A 14,979-nucleotide genomic window follows, 5' to 3' on the forward strand; every position below is an offset into this window, starting at 1 on the left:
ACTATTTAAAGAAATGTAAAAGCAGGTCACTTGGGCCGTGGAGTTTTGTGCATGTGTGGATCAACATGTGTACAAACTGTTGCTTCAGGAGATTTAGGAGATATTCCAGCAAAACTGGCCAGTCCACTTAGATGGGCTTGGGATGAGGGGGAGTAAAACCAGATAGCTGGGCTTCAAAGTAGCCACGCAGAAATGTTTTATGTATGCAATTCAACTTTTCCTTAATCTTACTGGGTAGTTTGATTGTCAGCCTAGATGTGGTCAAAGGATCAGGTCCATCTTTCATTGACAGTAAATGAAAAATTGGCATTGGACAAAAAGGTGTCTGGATACTCTTCTGATGTCCTCACTAAAATGAAAAATTCTTGTAATTCACAACTAAATTTGCTACCCATTACGTAACACATAAGGAAGCTCAAAGAGATCAACACATACATATTCATAGACTACAGCTGTTTCCTCTGTTTTGAAACTGAATTAGGAAAACAGTTGTTTTAAACAACAGCACTACAATTATGCTAAGGGCTTTATTGACTTTTATTGAGTATTAGACACCACATGGTTTATGTAATAATGTCATAAAAGAGGCCTGCTTTAAAACATAACAGCTGTATTCAAACAAACCTCAATCCCAACACTTTATTTATTCTGTTATCTGAGCTTTGTAAGGCTACTTCATATACACAGATGTTTGTAAAACAATAAAAATAGGGGAAAACATTTTGAAAACCCTCAGAGAATAAAGGGTATTCATCACAAAAACAGGAACTGTAATGTCAGGCAACTGAAACTGGTTTTAAACTGTTTTAGAGAAATCAGGATGTTACTCACCGTGTTACATTTAATCTGTGAGCAGTGGCTCCAGCCTTGCTTGCTGCTTGTTTTGTTTACACAGCTAGTAAGATCTAGCAACTGCAATACTTGCCAGCATTCTGCTGAAACCATATGGCATGACGAGAATGTTGGAGCCTGTATGCCCTTATGCACAGATAATAGAAAAATGAGACAAATAGCTGGAATGAAACACTTCAGTAAAGAGAGCAGACTGCCCATAGCTGATGGTTGGAAGGACGATCTTTGAACTAAAGCTGCATCTGACATGAGTTAAGACCATAATAATGCATTTGTATTTTTAGCTGATGAAAAAAAAATTAAAACTTTCCTCTAGGTTTCAGAAAATGAGAAGGATTATTATCACCAGCTGTACTTAAAGGACAGAGGGCAAATGTAGATCTATGGAATATCCCAGTTCGGACTGTTGTTGGCAGAAACCTTAATAAATTGCCTGCTAATGCCAACATGAAGGCTGACTGTTCACTGTGTCTTATTGCTTTCATGTTTGGCCCCAAGAGTTCAAAGCCATAAGCTGTATTTCAGAAATCACATAAACAAATAAGCACAACTTCAGTTTACTCCTTTTACTTGCTCAGTTGCACCCACATGTGATAGTCTGTCCAATTTTCGCGAATTAACATGTTTTGGATACTGCTGAAAACTGTGAGACGTGTAGACATCTCACTTCCTCAGTTTCACATTTTTAGGGTTTATTTTCAAGGATCACAAGTGAAACACTGATCCTGTTTCTACTATTGGTGAAAGGAAAGTTTCAAGTAGTTTCAAAAGTGTAAGGAAATGCTAGTTTTTAACAGATGCAACATAAGCAGACCTGAAACCAGTGAAAGAAATAAGCTCAAATGGATTAAAATGTCCTCCTTTAAAAGGAGCTACAAGTGGAAATGGGTTTTTAGGGCTATAGGCTGGATCTATGGGCCAAGACCAATTGTATGAGGTTCAACAAGGCAAAGTGCCAGCTCCTGTGCTTGGGTCACATGCAGTGCTGCAGCTATGCGGAAGAGTGGCTGGAAAGATGCTGGTGGAAGAGGCCGTGGGGGTGCTGGTCAACAGTGGCTGAACATGAGCCAGTGTGTGCCCAGGTGGGCAAGAAGGCCAATGGCATGTGGCTTGTATCCGAAATAGTGTGAGAGCACTGACTGTCTCCTTGTACTCAGCACTGGTGAGGCCACCCCTCGAATCCTATGCTCAGTTCTGGGCCCTTCATGACACGAAAGACATTGAGGTGCTGGAGCGTGTCCAGAGAAGGACAACAGAGCTGGGGAATGGGCTGGAGCACAAGTCTGATAAGGAGCAGCTGAGGGAGCTCGGAGTTTTTAGCCTGGAGAAAAGAAGGCTCAGGGCGACCTTCTTGTTCTCGACAACTGTCTGAAAGTAGGTTGTATCCAGGTGGGGGTTGGTCACTTTTTCCAGGCAAAAAGCAACAGGGCAAGAGGAAATGGCCTCAAGTTGCACCAGGGAAGGTTCAGGTTGGATATCAGCAAGACTTTCTCCAGTGAAAGGGTGGTTAAGCATTGGGAAAGGCTGCCCAGGGAGGTGGTGGTGTTCAAGCACTGGACATGGCATTCAGTGCCATGGGCTGGTTGACAAGGTGGTGTTGGGTCATAGGTTGGGTTCGATGATCTTGGAGGTCTTTTCCAACCTTAGCAATTCTATGAAACACTTCAGATTTCCCCTTGCCTGTCTGGAAAATCAGGCATCAAAGGCATCAGATTTGGAAGCTGGTAGTATTATTTCTAGGAAAACTAAGAGATTGTGCCGCCTTGGGTTTCACTGATTTTCACTGGCGTTTGGCATCACGGTCTGTGTAGGTGCACTTGAACTCCGCTCTCATAGGAGCGTCCAGCACCGCTCGCCCTCCCCTGCCTCTTCCTTCAGTGAATGGTTGAGAAGAGCCCAGCCCACCCCGACCCCGAGCAGGACCCGCCGGGCAGCGGCCACAAGGGCCACCCGCGGCACCGAACAGCCCTCACGCCGGCGAGCCGGGCACGTGACACGGGGAGCACCGCCCCCAGGAGTCGGCGCGCCCACGCCGCAAGGGCCTCTGGGAGTTGTGGTCCGCCTCGGCGGCCTCCGCTCGTCCGGTCGGTGCCTGGCGGTGCTCAGCCGGCCTCGTGCCTCTGGGATATCCCCTCGTGCCGTGTCGGGGCGCTTCTTCATCCGCCGCGACCTCTTGGGGAACCCTCTGTGTGAGAGGGATGGGCGGAAAAGGGCACGGAACAACTCCTGATAGAACTACAGCTCCCGGCGCGCACCGCGCTACAGAGAACCAAAGGGGCGGGGGTGGGGGAAGATGGCGGCTGCTAAACCGAGCCGGAGCGGAGGTTGAGGTGAGTTTGGGGCAGCCGGGCAGCGCTCCCGCTATTCGTGTTCACCTTCGCAGTCGCCTCCTTGTCACGATCTCCCGCTTCTTTCCCCTTCTCACGCTTGGGAGCCAGGAGGAGGCGCCAGAGAGGTGGACGCTGAGGGAGTGGTGGCAGGCTCGGGCCGCCCGGCTGGTGCGGGAGAAGAAGCCTCAGGGCATCGCCTCAGCCCGGCCCCGCCGTGGCAGCGGCTCGGGGTGCCCCTGTGGGCTCTGTGGTACACGGTCCCGGCGGAAGGGCTGGCAGGCTGGCTCTCCGCCGCCGGAGGGGGCTGCTCGGCACGGGAATTGTGGGGACAGCGGGCGGACCCCCCGCTTTTACCGGGCAGGGTTGTGGCTTTGGGATTTCCCTCAGCAGGTTTTCCTCAAATGGACCTTAACACAGCGAGATATTAATCGAACACAATGCAGATTGACAGGAGACGACAGTGTGAACTTTTGTTGCTTCGTCTTTAAAGTTAATTGTGCATTACGGAGCCATGCTTTAGATAATTTAGGTGTGGGTTCCCAAATCCTGTTACTGAAAACTAGTGCAACGTCTCTTTTTGAATATATTTAGAAATGTATCCCCTGGTCCTTTGAGCTGAGATACAAGGGAGAAAAGATGCTGGTGTGGGTTGTCTCTATGCTGTTGTAGAACTTATGGAAAAGCCTATAACTTTAAACCAGAGTTTTAGTTGCTATATCAAAATCCAGTTTGCTAGCCCAGATGTTATACTTTGCAAAGCTACATCAACGTTTGCTGTGCAAATTGAGTGGGTAAACTAAAACCAGAGTTAACAGCCAAGGCTTTGGGATTTCACAGGTAGTTACTTCCTAAAGCATTGGTAATTCATTCTAAGTAATTTGAAATGTTTCTCAAGTAACTTCAGGGCATCTTGTTGGAAGATTTGGTGTTGATGCTCTTAAACATATGGTTAAATTTCTGTGAGAAATTGGTGGTTTGGAGTTGAAATCTTGATTATAATGCCCCGATAGGCCTAAAGGCTTATCCATACGTTTTATTTAAGCCTTTTAATAACACTTTTAATACTTGTCTGAAAGAGGCTGTTAGAATGCGATTAATTACTGATTCAGGAAAAACCTCACAGGAATGAAATCAGAATACAGTTTGTGATTAAACAACTGTTTTACATATTGCAAATGTTTGTGGTTCATGATGAACAGTGACAGTAGCTTCTCTCTACTTCTGATCTAAACTTGTGTAGTAGGAAGGAATGAACAAATTTTATATTGCATGCAAGTTGCAGGAGGTGTGAGAATACTCGCCAAAGCTGGCAACTGAACTTCAAGTATAATGAAAAGGGATTGCACTTCTAATTATAAAATCTAAATTACAAAGAGTGTGGCTTAGGAACAGCTTTGGTTTGGTATCAGTGACTTTTAACTGCCCAGCCTAACTCTGTAAGGAAGTAATCCTTGTAAAGTTACCACACAATTTTTAAACAACTTTGAAGATATTTAGTTTTTTAAAGTAAAAACAAACCATGTTTTCTGTAGTTGCATTCTCTCATAGGTAAGAGAGCAGGGTAGTCTCAATTAATTCACCCAGCCTCATGCTTCTCCACCTGAGCAAACTAATTCAGACTAAAGTCAGGTACCCAGTATTACACTGGGGTGTGCAAATCCATTTTATAATGCATTTTTTGTGTTCTGGGAAACATAGTTGGAGCTTAACTGTCTATATTTAGGAATGAACATGTGATTTATTAATCTTGCATTGCGCTGGCCATTTGCCTACTTTCAAAGCTAAAGGCATTGATTAATTTTTCAAAGAGGATATAGGAGTGGAGAACTAAGTGATGTAAAAACTGTGCAGTGGATTTTTAATTTTTCAGTTAATGTCTGCGTAGCTTGAGTTGTGTGGCTGTCAGAGGTGCTTAAGCCTATGCCCTTATTTGGCTTAAGTTGGAGGAATGAATAGGAGCCCAGCTGGCAATTTCATTTTGGAGACTCAAAATCAAGTTAAACATTTATGGTGTTACATAATAAAATAACACAACAAGGGCTTACTGAAAGAAAATACAAAAACCCAGGCATGCTGACTCCATTTCTTTACCTGTAGCACAAGGTTATATAAATTTTTCTATTTTAGGTCTTTTAAAGATCCCCATTGTTTTAGGGCAGACAGGAAAACAATCTTTGCTTTTCTGTTTGGCTTTCAATGACACTTCTGGAATCTTGTGATAATAACAAATATTTTTCTTATAAACGATCCTTTAATTTCATATCCCAGGTTAGTCAAACAAAGTGCATTTTTATCCTTTTTCTGATGAACAATGAATTCACATTGGGTTTCCTAGCCTCTCCTAGCCAAATGGTGTCAAATCTCCTCAAAACGAAACTGAAAGTTCTTCAGAAGAACGACTTTTATGTGTTGTGCAAGTGTTCATCTGCCTTTTACATTTACTATCTTTGCACTTTGATTATAATTGCATTTAGAACTATTGTTATATCCTTAGGAAAAACACAATAACTTTTAGTCCTCCACAGAAAAGTAGATATGATTTTATTTACCTTTTTAATATCCAGGAGTTGGTTGCTTTGGTAAAGGAAGCATTATATAGTACTTAACATTCATAAATTGCATCTCATTATGTGTCAGATATCACAAATTGACATGGAATATGTTAAATAGTAAGTGTTAGACTAGGAAACTAAGTAGTATCACATTATTTTCTGTAGGTTTCTTTTTATTAGCTAAGTTCTAGTTCATCAGATTCTGTGGGGTTTTTTTTCCCCTCTCTTGTTATGTAAAATTTTAGTTCAGTGACAAAAAGCTGAGTACACTCGTGGTGGAAAGCTTCTTGGTTTAGTTTAGTTCTGTTCTGCTAACAGGTGACAGCATCTGTGGATTAAACTTTGTCCTAGGCCAAATGAGACAGCAATTGAAGACTTCATGGAGAGAAAATTGTGTGGTCTGTTCTGCATGTAGAGTCAGCCCACCTCCATATGGAATTTTTGGTCCTGTTACAGATCATAAAATAAATAAAAATCCAGAGAATTATTTAAAAACAGAACCAGATTATTTTCTATTTGTCATAGTTGATAATGCAAGTTTTCTAGTAATTTCTGCAAAAAAGTCCCCTAAAAATCTTCTAAAAGTGAGTTGACTTTGCTGGCAGCAGCAGTGGTAATGTTCTAGAAAAATGTATTGAATTCCTGATTGCTGGTGATTGTCTGTAAAACACTCTGAGTCTCTGGCACTTGACTCCCTGAAACTCTCACCAGGTTCTCTGCATGTTTATTTTCCTACATGTCAGTAAATCTGTTTCCTGTAATGTTTCAGCTAAGTACATAAGTACATTCTGAATTAGAGATTTTGCTTTTCTGTGTGTCTGTTGGACATGACAATCCATAGCACGTTTCCTTTTATAAAATTATGCTGCTTCTCACTCTGTCCTTGGAGAGGGACATACAGCTTTCTAAGAGATGCAATATTTTAAATAACTTACTTTGAAGTACTATTTTTAATCCCATTTGCTGTCAGCAAATTGGAACCTTTGATTGAAATCCATACACAATGAGAATAAAATTTATTTTTAGCAACTATGAGCTGCTTTAATATGTGGTTTTAAAACATATGTTGACCAAATTCAGTGTTTATTCTCACATTATCAGTCTCTGGAATTACAATTTTTCGGTGTGCGTATACATACAATTATTAGCTGAATATTTTTTATTTGAATTTTTATTTTCTTTTTGATGACAGCAACACTCAGTGTCTGAGATTTTGTTCTTATTTGTGGAAAGGTACATTTGTGGGGAGTTTGCATTTGGCAGCTAGTAAAACCCAAATGCACTGCTTTAATACAGAAGAATCGTCAAATGATTTGCATTTTAGTGCTAATTAATTGAACAGTAGATTAGGATACTTTTATTTCTGAAATAGATTGTTGTAACTTCAGATGAGTTAATTTAATGACTATATTTAATTGCATCAAAAATCCTTTGAGTAGCTGTTGTGTATAGAAGGTTGCACTCTGATCTAAAATCTGCCTTTTTTAATACTGGGAGAAGAATGCCATAGAAAGTGCCACACAGGTTTTTCAGTTGTTTTTCATAGTGTTGAACAGAAACCTCTCACAGGCATTTTAACAGGGTAGTGCTGTGGTTTACATCTCAAGTGGAAGCATCCTGTGAGACTGTGCAGGATTTAGCATCCCAAACAGTGGCACTTGGAAAGGTCACAATACACAACAGAAAAACGTTTACTCCGGCAGCAAAGGCAAGCACAGAATGACTGCATTTCAAGAACTGGAAAAACCTACATCTAGTCTGGTCAGATAAAAGAATATCTGGGTTTCTGTGGTGACAGCCTCTTTGGTATAGGAGCTGAAGAATGTGACTTCGGTTCATTCTGCATAAATTACTGAGCATATTTGGATGTAAATTGTCTAAACCTAGTCTTGACTTTGTTTGTTTTCTTTATAGTTTACTATGTTTTTGCAAAACCGAAGACAGATCCCTGATTAACAATGCCTAGCAGTAAGTATTCTTATCCTAAGTATATTAAGACAATATTTAGGGATGTTTACTGTGAAGGTATTTTCTTTGGGGTTTAAAAATGCTAAAAAAAATTCAAATGTAAAAAGAAACATTATACTTGTAATTTTTAAGAGTTTTAAGATCTTAATATTATCTGGTCTCTGCTTTTGTAAATATCCATATATTATTCAAATAACAATATGGGCTCTGCAATTGCCTTTTTGGTCAGAACTTCACATTATAAAATTGAATTTTGTGATTTAGACTATATTCTGAAATAGTTGTATTCAAAAAATAAAGGCGATACTTTTGAATAAAAGCTATATTTTGATACAGCTATAATCCTATATTTGGAAAATTACAACTAGTGTTTATAGAAAATAGAATTTAGGATAAAAAGCAATAAGACTTAAATTTTTTGACATTCAAAGTTAAGTGAGATTTTTGAGGCAAATGTTTCTACAAATCAAATTATTTACCTTCAAGAGTAGCAAATTTCTCTAACACAAAAGGATCACATTATAAAATGTGTTACAAAAGTATACATTTAATGATTTCTTTAATTATTTTTTCTATTTTCTATTTAGAAAAACATTCTATATGATCTCTAGTAAGATTGCTAGCATCACTCTTTGAATAAAGCAGACTGTTTCATAAAGTTACAGTACCAGTCATACTGAGTGCATTTTAATTATATAGGTTTGTAATGAATTTCATGGATGTTTCATTTCATGAGGAAGTCTTTGAGCATTTGTTCTTGGCTGTGATTTGTAATCAGCTGTGACTGTGGGTACTAGAAGTGCCTTACAATAGTTCTGTGTTGTGTTGTTTGAACCACTGTCATGTAAAATACCTTACTGTAAGTAAGATATGTCACACTTGTCATGTGAAGGAGCGTGTGGGCTTTTTTTAACCAAATAAGATGGAAAAATAAGATTTTTTTCTGTGCTTATGTTTGGAGTCATTAATATCAATGCATGTAGAGTTTGCATTACTACAGTCAGATGAGAATTAAAGGGAACCAAAAGAACTGATTGCAGTATTTATCGTTAGCATGACACTGAGACCCACACAGCCATTTATTTATCTTTGCCTATATTAATGAGTTTAAGTGCATGGGTGAAGGGAAAGGCGGACGTGTGTATTGCAATTCTTGTGAAATAACAGTAATTTCATAATATTTTGCTTCCAAAAGTTATGGCTATGAAGAAGTATGATTGGATTGGATTTTAAGGCAATCAAGCATCCTTTTGTGTCTGGTTGTACTTTTAATCAATAGAAATAGAGCCTTCAGGAGTCCAACTCTGTTGCATGTGAAAAGGAAATCTTCTGGCTGCTAATTTAGGCTTCTCTAAAGATTCCATAGGATTCTTTTCAGAGCATATTGATAAAACAGGCTGCTGCTACAGTGTTACTTTGAAATCTTATTTATCCATGAAATCTTAAAAACTTGTTTCTAAAGGCTGGGGATGTTTTGTGTGTTTATTTTATTTTCTTTTCTCATTGAGTTCTCTCATCCCACACATCAAGAAGTACATTGACCGTCTTGAGGAATAAAAACTAGAAAAGGCTGTTACAGTGAGATACTTTCCAGAAATGTTTTCTGTCATGTTACAATGAGTTCTTTACAAATGAAGTAGAAAAATAGTATCTAGTTAACAGGAAATTTTGATGGAGTTCCTGGGTCATACTGACCAACTCCCTCATCCACTATTCTCCTGCTTTGTTCTTTGTTTTCTGGGTCTGTGTTCCTGGTGGTAATTTTGCCCTCCCCCCCCCTTTCTTTTTTTTTTTTTTTTTTTTAATACATTAATTGAATGAATTTATAGGTCTAAAGGTGGTTTCTGGAATATCACAAGAAGTCCAGATACTGGTATTACATAAAGACTGAGTAAGAACTTAATTAGTCTTTCTGGGGACTTCAGCTGTTCCTGGTGACTCTTTAGAAGTCAGTATTGAAATTATTGTGCTTGAAACATTCACAGGACAATATGCTTTTTAACTCCCTCAACATTAATTGTGAAAAAACAGGCACAGTCAGAACTGGGCTGTGGTACTGAGAGGGGGAGAGATTAACAAAGGTCATTAGCCAGAGGTGATGGATGCTCCTCTCATTGAACCTCAGCTCAGCCGTGGATGCTGGGCTCTGCAGGACTTGTTCATTGCACACTTGAATTTTCACATTTTCTATTGATGTTTCTGCTTAGTGATCCCACTTAGGAATGTGGGCATTAGTGCTGCATTGAGTCCTAAAAAATGTTAAGATCTTAGTCTCAATGCAGTTGTAATAGCCCAAATAGAAAATGTTCAGTCTGCTCTCTTAACCTTGAGATGTAAAAGCGCTTGGCTTTGACTAGCCATGACATGGCATTTGTGTTGACATCTGTAATGGAGGTGTGATGCTCTATCATTGCTGCAGCATTTGTATCAACCTTGCCAAGGTGTAGCTTTTCCCTGTACTTTTTATGTTTATGAGTTTCTCTTGTGCAAATAACATGGGTGTTGGTGCGAATGGTTACAGACATGGATGGTGTCTTAAGCTGAAGTTGAAATGCAAATTCTGAAATGTTGGGAAAGCAAATGTGTTTCCTCATGTCTGTTATAGTACAGTAGGAGTAGGTTTGAACCACAGCTGTTCAAGTAACTGTTAAAGTTGTGCTTTATCCCAAAGAACTCTGGAGTAAAAGATTAAATAGTGCTTTTATTTAAAAGGAAAACCAAAGAACTCATTACTGGATAGCCTTTGCAGTACAGGCAGTGTGTGTTTCTCACTTGGCTTTTGTGCTCTCAATTTCCCTGTTGAATAATTTGTGCAGAAAATTTCATTTAGCATACTTCTGTTTTGGAACATGGGCAGTTTTAGTAGGTTTTTTTTTTGTTGGCTGCATTTGGATTGAAATGTTACAAATGCTTCTGCTAAGGAGAAAAAGCAACAGCTAAGTCATATCAAAATATCTGTTGAAGGCTCTCTTCTTTTTTAACGTTATGTTCTGGATATTCACACTTAATCAGATGTTTGAAAAACAGCTTGGTAGATAATGAGGTTTTTCTTTTCTAGAAACAGCTAACCTACTTACTGGATGTATTCCCTGACTTCAATTAAATGTTTAACTTAAAGGCAGATTTTATAATAAAATTAGATTGATTGAACTAGAAGAATTATGTGTAGCACAGATGAGAGCACCTGTTGACTATAAGAATGTATTTTACTTGTGGTGGCTCTATGTGTGACTTTTTTTAACTTTTTCTTAGTTTATTATTTCTCTTTTGGCTTACGCCATTAACATAATTTTCTATATTTGAAATATATATATATGAAAACCTTTGGTTTTCAAAGTTTTGTTAATAATAATTGGTAGTTAAATAGTTTTTAACAGCTGATTAGCAGGTCCTTATGACTGACTGTAACATAAATTAAGAGAACAAATAAATAAAAACAAGGATTTTGCCAAATGTAATTTTCCCACATTCTTCCTTTGAATTACTGCTGTGAAATTTAGTAATGTGAACACCTCCCACACTCTTCTGTCAAATATTTACCAGTTGGAAAGGGACCATTCTGATTTAAGAGGTACATATATTAGCTATGTGGAAAATATTCTGTGATTTGGCCTGTTCTTGGTTACAGTGAAGAGGCCGTTTTGGTGTCTTCAGAATGGCTCCAAGCATGCCCCGTGCAGATTATTTCTCATTAAACTACATAACATTAAACTACATAACATTTTGTTCCTCGGCTCCCAAACTCCGTGTGGCTTTTTGCCCCTTGTCTGTGCAGAGGCTGCTTCTCTGACAGCAGGTGGAGTGTGCTGTTGGCTTCCTTGCTTTGTGCAAGGTGAAAGCGGACAGAAGATGGAACAATTGAGTAGTGTTTGTTAACTTCTGTATTCATGCATGCTACTGCTTTCGTTGTGTTACTTCATAGTCTTTAAACAAATAAATGACCCACCCCTCCCTCAAACCCCAAAATACCCATCAAACTTATAAAATTATAATTTTCTGCATGAACAGAACTTTCTTGCCAAGTGTAGGAGGGAAAACAGCACTTGAAATGGAATTTGAAATGAGTGAATTCTTAACTGGCATTTAACATTTTTAACACATTTTAAGTAGCAGATAACCTCCTCGTTTTGGTTTTCTCCCTTCCCAACAGTTTTGGGAAATTCATTTATTTGTGTTTTGTGATTCTAGTTTTTATTGTGTGTATATAATAAGTAAATATTAAAAAGATTGGTAATGGGAAGGGAAGATCTATTTCCCTGTGAAGTAAAATTCTGAAATACCAGTGGCTGGAGATGTGTTCCTCAATGTGTCTAAATAAATATTTCAAGGACTAAGCTTTCTAACGTTTTTAGTGAAAATCAAGCCATAGTTCTTATTAATTACGGTCTCTTATTAATTACTCCACTCTTTCCATCCAGCATACTTTTTTCCTCATCTGGAATATGTTTCTCATGTAGCCTTCACACATTGAAATGGGACCTGCTACTTCAAATATTTTTTATAATTGTCTAGTTTATTTTAAAGGCAGGAGAAACCCTCTTAATTTTATGACAGCATTGTCAACTACTTAAAACAGTGTTAAATAGGTTATAATTCTGTAACATTTTCATATTTCAGCTATTACAGAATAGCTGAAATAGTTACATCAGGAGGTATCTGAAATTATTGTTTGCTGCCTGATTCTGGTATCTTAGGATGAGAAACATCAGAAGCCCTGTATAATGTCCTTTTGAACTACTAACCTAACTTTGGGGACATGGGAACTTGGAAAACAGCTGCCAGGGAAAAGTCGTAGTTTTGGCTTCCTTCAGCAGTTTGACACTTGCTAGACCTAGGCCAGAAAAGGAAAATAACTGTATTTCAGAATGTCTGTAACTATTATAATACTATAGATTCTGTGCATAATAATATGCAAGAAATACTTTCAGTATGTAAACACTTGGATACGGTGTTTTTTCAGATATTTAGGTAACTGTCTTTTCTACACTGAAAAGAAAAAGTAGTAACTTCTCCAAATATATCTTCGATTAAGCTGAGAAAAGAAAACAGGAACTTGCAGATGGAAAACTGTATCTTTTAGTACATCTGTTTACCTTAAGCATGGTACCTTATGCAACTTTGTGTGCTGTCAAATTGGTGCTTCCATATTTAATGAATATATGTGGATTTCTTTAAGCTTGTTAATTTGGAGCAAGGGTTCCTTTTCTGTTTTCTGTTAGCTGTCATTTCTGTGTACCCATCATCCTAAGCCCACTTGGGAAAGTTAATGTTTAGGAGCAGTTCCATAGAGAGTCAAAACCACTTGTATTAAAACAAGACATGGTGAGTGACATCAGTCTCATGATTCATCCTTCCATTTCTTCCATTTGTTTTGGAACACACTTCAACATGACCAAGAAATGAATAATTGTGTTTCATCCATTCCTTGTCGAAATCTGAAGAATTTATTTTTTCAGCTCTTGTTACTTATGTGCACACAACCTGGGCATCTAACATAAAAAATCGAATGCTGTAGAGATGCACTTCAGTCGGTGCCCATCCAAGCCTGTGTGTGCTTTTGAACTGTACGTGGACCTTTCACCAAATGTTAAAATGTAGCTTAGTCATTTTTTTGGGCTTTATTAAAATATGGCTGTCATTGTTATTTACAGAAATCGCTTTGCAACTATCAATCGATTAATCTTCATGTGCAGCCTTGTTTGCTATTGATTTCTGAATCATGGGACGAAAGGGTAAGAAGGCTCATGCTGATTATGCATGTGAGTGTCCTATTTTTTGTGCATGACAACAAAGCAAAATTGATTTTGGGGAGCGGGGGTAAGATTTCCATTATGTGGTTAAATGCATGTCTCTGGAAAAGCCAGAATGAACTGCTTTTAGAAGTATTTTGGCTTTCCCTTTCCTTGATATATGGACTTTCCTTCCCACACTTGGCCACTGTGAACCTCAGTGGCTCTCCAGGGAATCACATTCCTTGTGAATTGCTGAAGATGAAAGTTAGCTGTGTACACCGCCCTTGGCTTTCGAATAATGCTATTTCATTTCTAGAAAGTTTCATTATTCGTGATCAGGCAGGAATTAGATAGGAATGAATAAAAGATGGGGTAGGTAGATAAATGAGACACTTCCAAGTCGGCCAGAAGTTCAAGAAGCATTTGGACAATGCTCTCAGGCACACACTCTGATTCTTGGGGCTGTCCTGTGCAGGGCCGGGAGCGATCCTTTTTGCGTCTCTTTGTACTCAGAATATTCTACAATTCTGTGATTCCTCATCTAACGACTTGTAGACCCCAAGACTTCAAAAAATAGTTGGCCCCTGTATCACTCAGCCTTTGTTTTCATGTCCAACTTGAGATCTGTTAGATGTCTCAGTCCTTTCGTTTTTCAAGAGGAGCACAGTTGTGATTCTGAATTGTACTTGGACCTGTTATGGTATTTTGTTGATAACAGTCTGTACTTTGGTTGAAAATGGGCACCCTGAGTCTTTAATTGTGGTTTGAGAAAGCTTACTCATTTCTTAGTACAAGAATGAGTAAGGAATTCCAATCTAACACTTAGCTATACAATTGTGCTAATCAGTGCTCCTTCCTGATACCTTTGTAAAGCTGTTAATAGGTAAAGAAATCAGTGATAAAAGATAAAGGTTTGTGGATATTTTGTTAGAAGCACACCAACATATACCAAATAATTAATGCATTTAAAACAAATTTTCTTGTGTTTATTAAACTCGAATGTAACTGTCTACTGATTAGAAAAGGACTCTAGGATGCTGATACCCTACTTATGAACTCTATATGTAATAAAGCATGAATATTGTAATTGATCTGTGTCTGGCATGATTGAGCTAGCAGAGTTCTCTTGTAATAAGTGCAGTACAAGCTGTTTTCAAGACTTTCTATGTGCTTGGTTTTTTTTATTAAATGAGTTTGTGATTTGTTACTGACATTGGTTTAGACATGAGCTTGAAGTTCCTCAGAACTAACAAAACATAATTTTTGCAAATTGAGTCTGATGTTGGAATTGCAGTGTAGTTAGAAGTGCTGGTTGTGGCCAAGAACTGCTGGATTGCTGCAGAAGCAAATGAGCCTGTGTTCTTACAGATGTCCTGTCTGCTTTCTACAGAAAGCTGAGACACCCCAAGATTTACTGGTTAACAAGATGTATATGTATAAATACAAAGCTGTCTATCTTCTACACTGCCCATCTTCTAGGCTGGCCAGTTCAGTGTGGTGAGAAACAGAAGTTGTGGTAGTAAAGGGACATACACAGACTTTAGG

General features: G+C 38.6%; 1 protein-coding gene across 6 annotated transcripts in view; it reads left to right on the forward strand.

Annotated features, from left to right (window-relative positions):
• The first annotated feature begins 3,074 nt into the window (after positions 1-3,074).
• The window catches only part of EFR3A (EFR3 homolog A), a 75,417-nt gene continuing 63,512 nt past the window's right edge, over positions 3,075-14,979 (forward strand). For 2 of the 6 annotated variants that reach the window (XM_069005493.1, XM_069005497.1), the window contains exons 1-3: positions 3,075-3,182; positions 7,649-7,702; positions 13,354-13,434. In XM_069005493.1, coding sequence (XP_068861594.1) covers positions 13,422-13,434 — 13 coding nt within the window. In that variant the 5' untranslated portion in view covers positions 3,075-3,182; positions 7,649-7,702; positions 13,354-13,421. Of the gene's footprint in view, positions 3,183-3,226; positions 3,308-7,648; positions 7,703-13,353; positions 13,435-14,979 lie in introns of those variants that run through there. The other 4 variants (XM_069005494.1, XM_069005495.1, XM_069005496.1 and 1 more) reach the window with 4 other exon arrangements.

The sequence above is a fragment of the Aphelocoma coerulescens genome, chromosome 2 (genome assembly GCF_041296385.1).
Source record: "Aphelocoma coerulescens isolate FSJ_1873_10779 chromosome 2, UR_Acoe_1.0, whole genome shotgun sequence".
Lineage (NCBI taxonomy): Eukaryota > Metazoa > Chordata > Aves > Passeriformes > Corvidae > Aphelocoma > Aphelocoma coerulescens.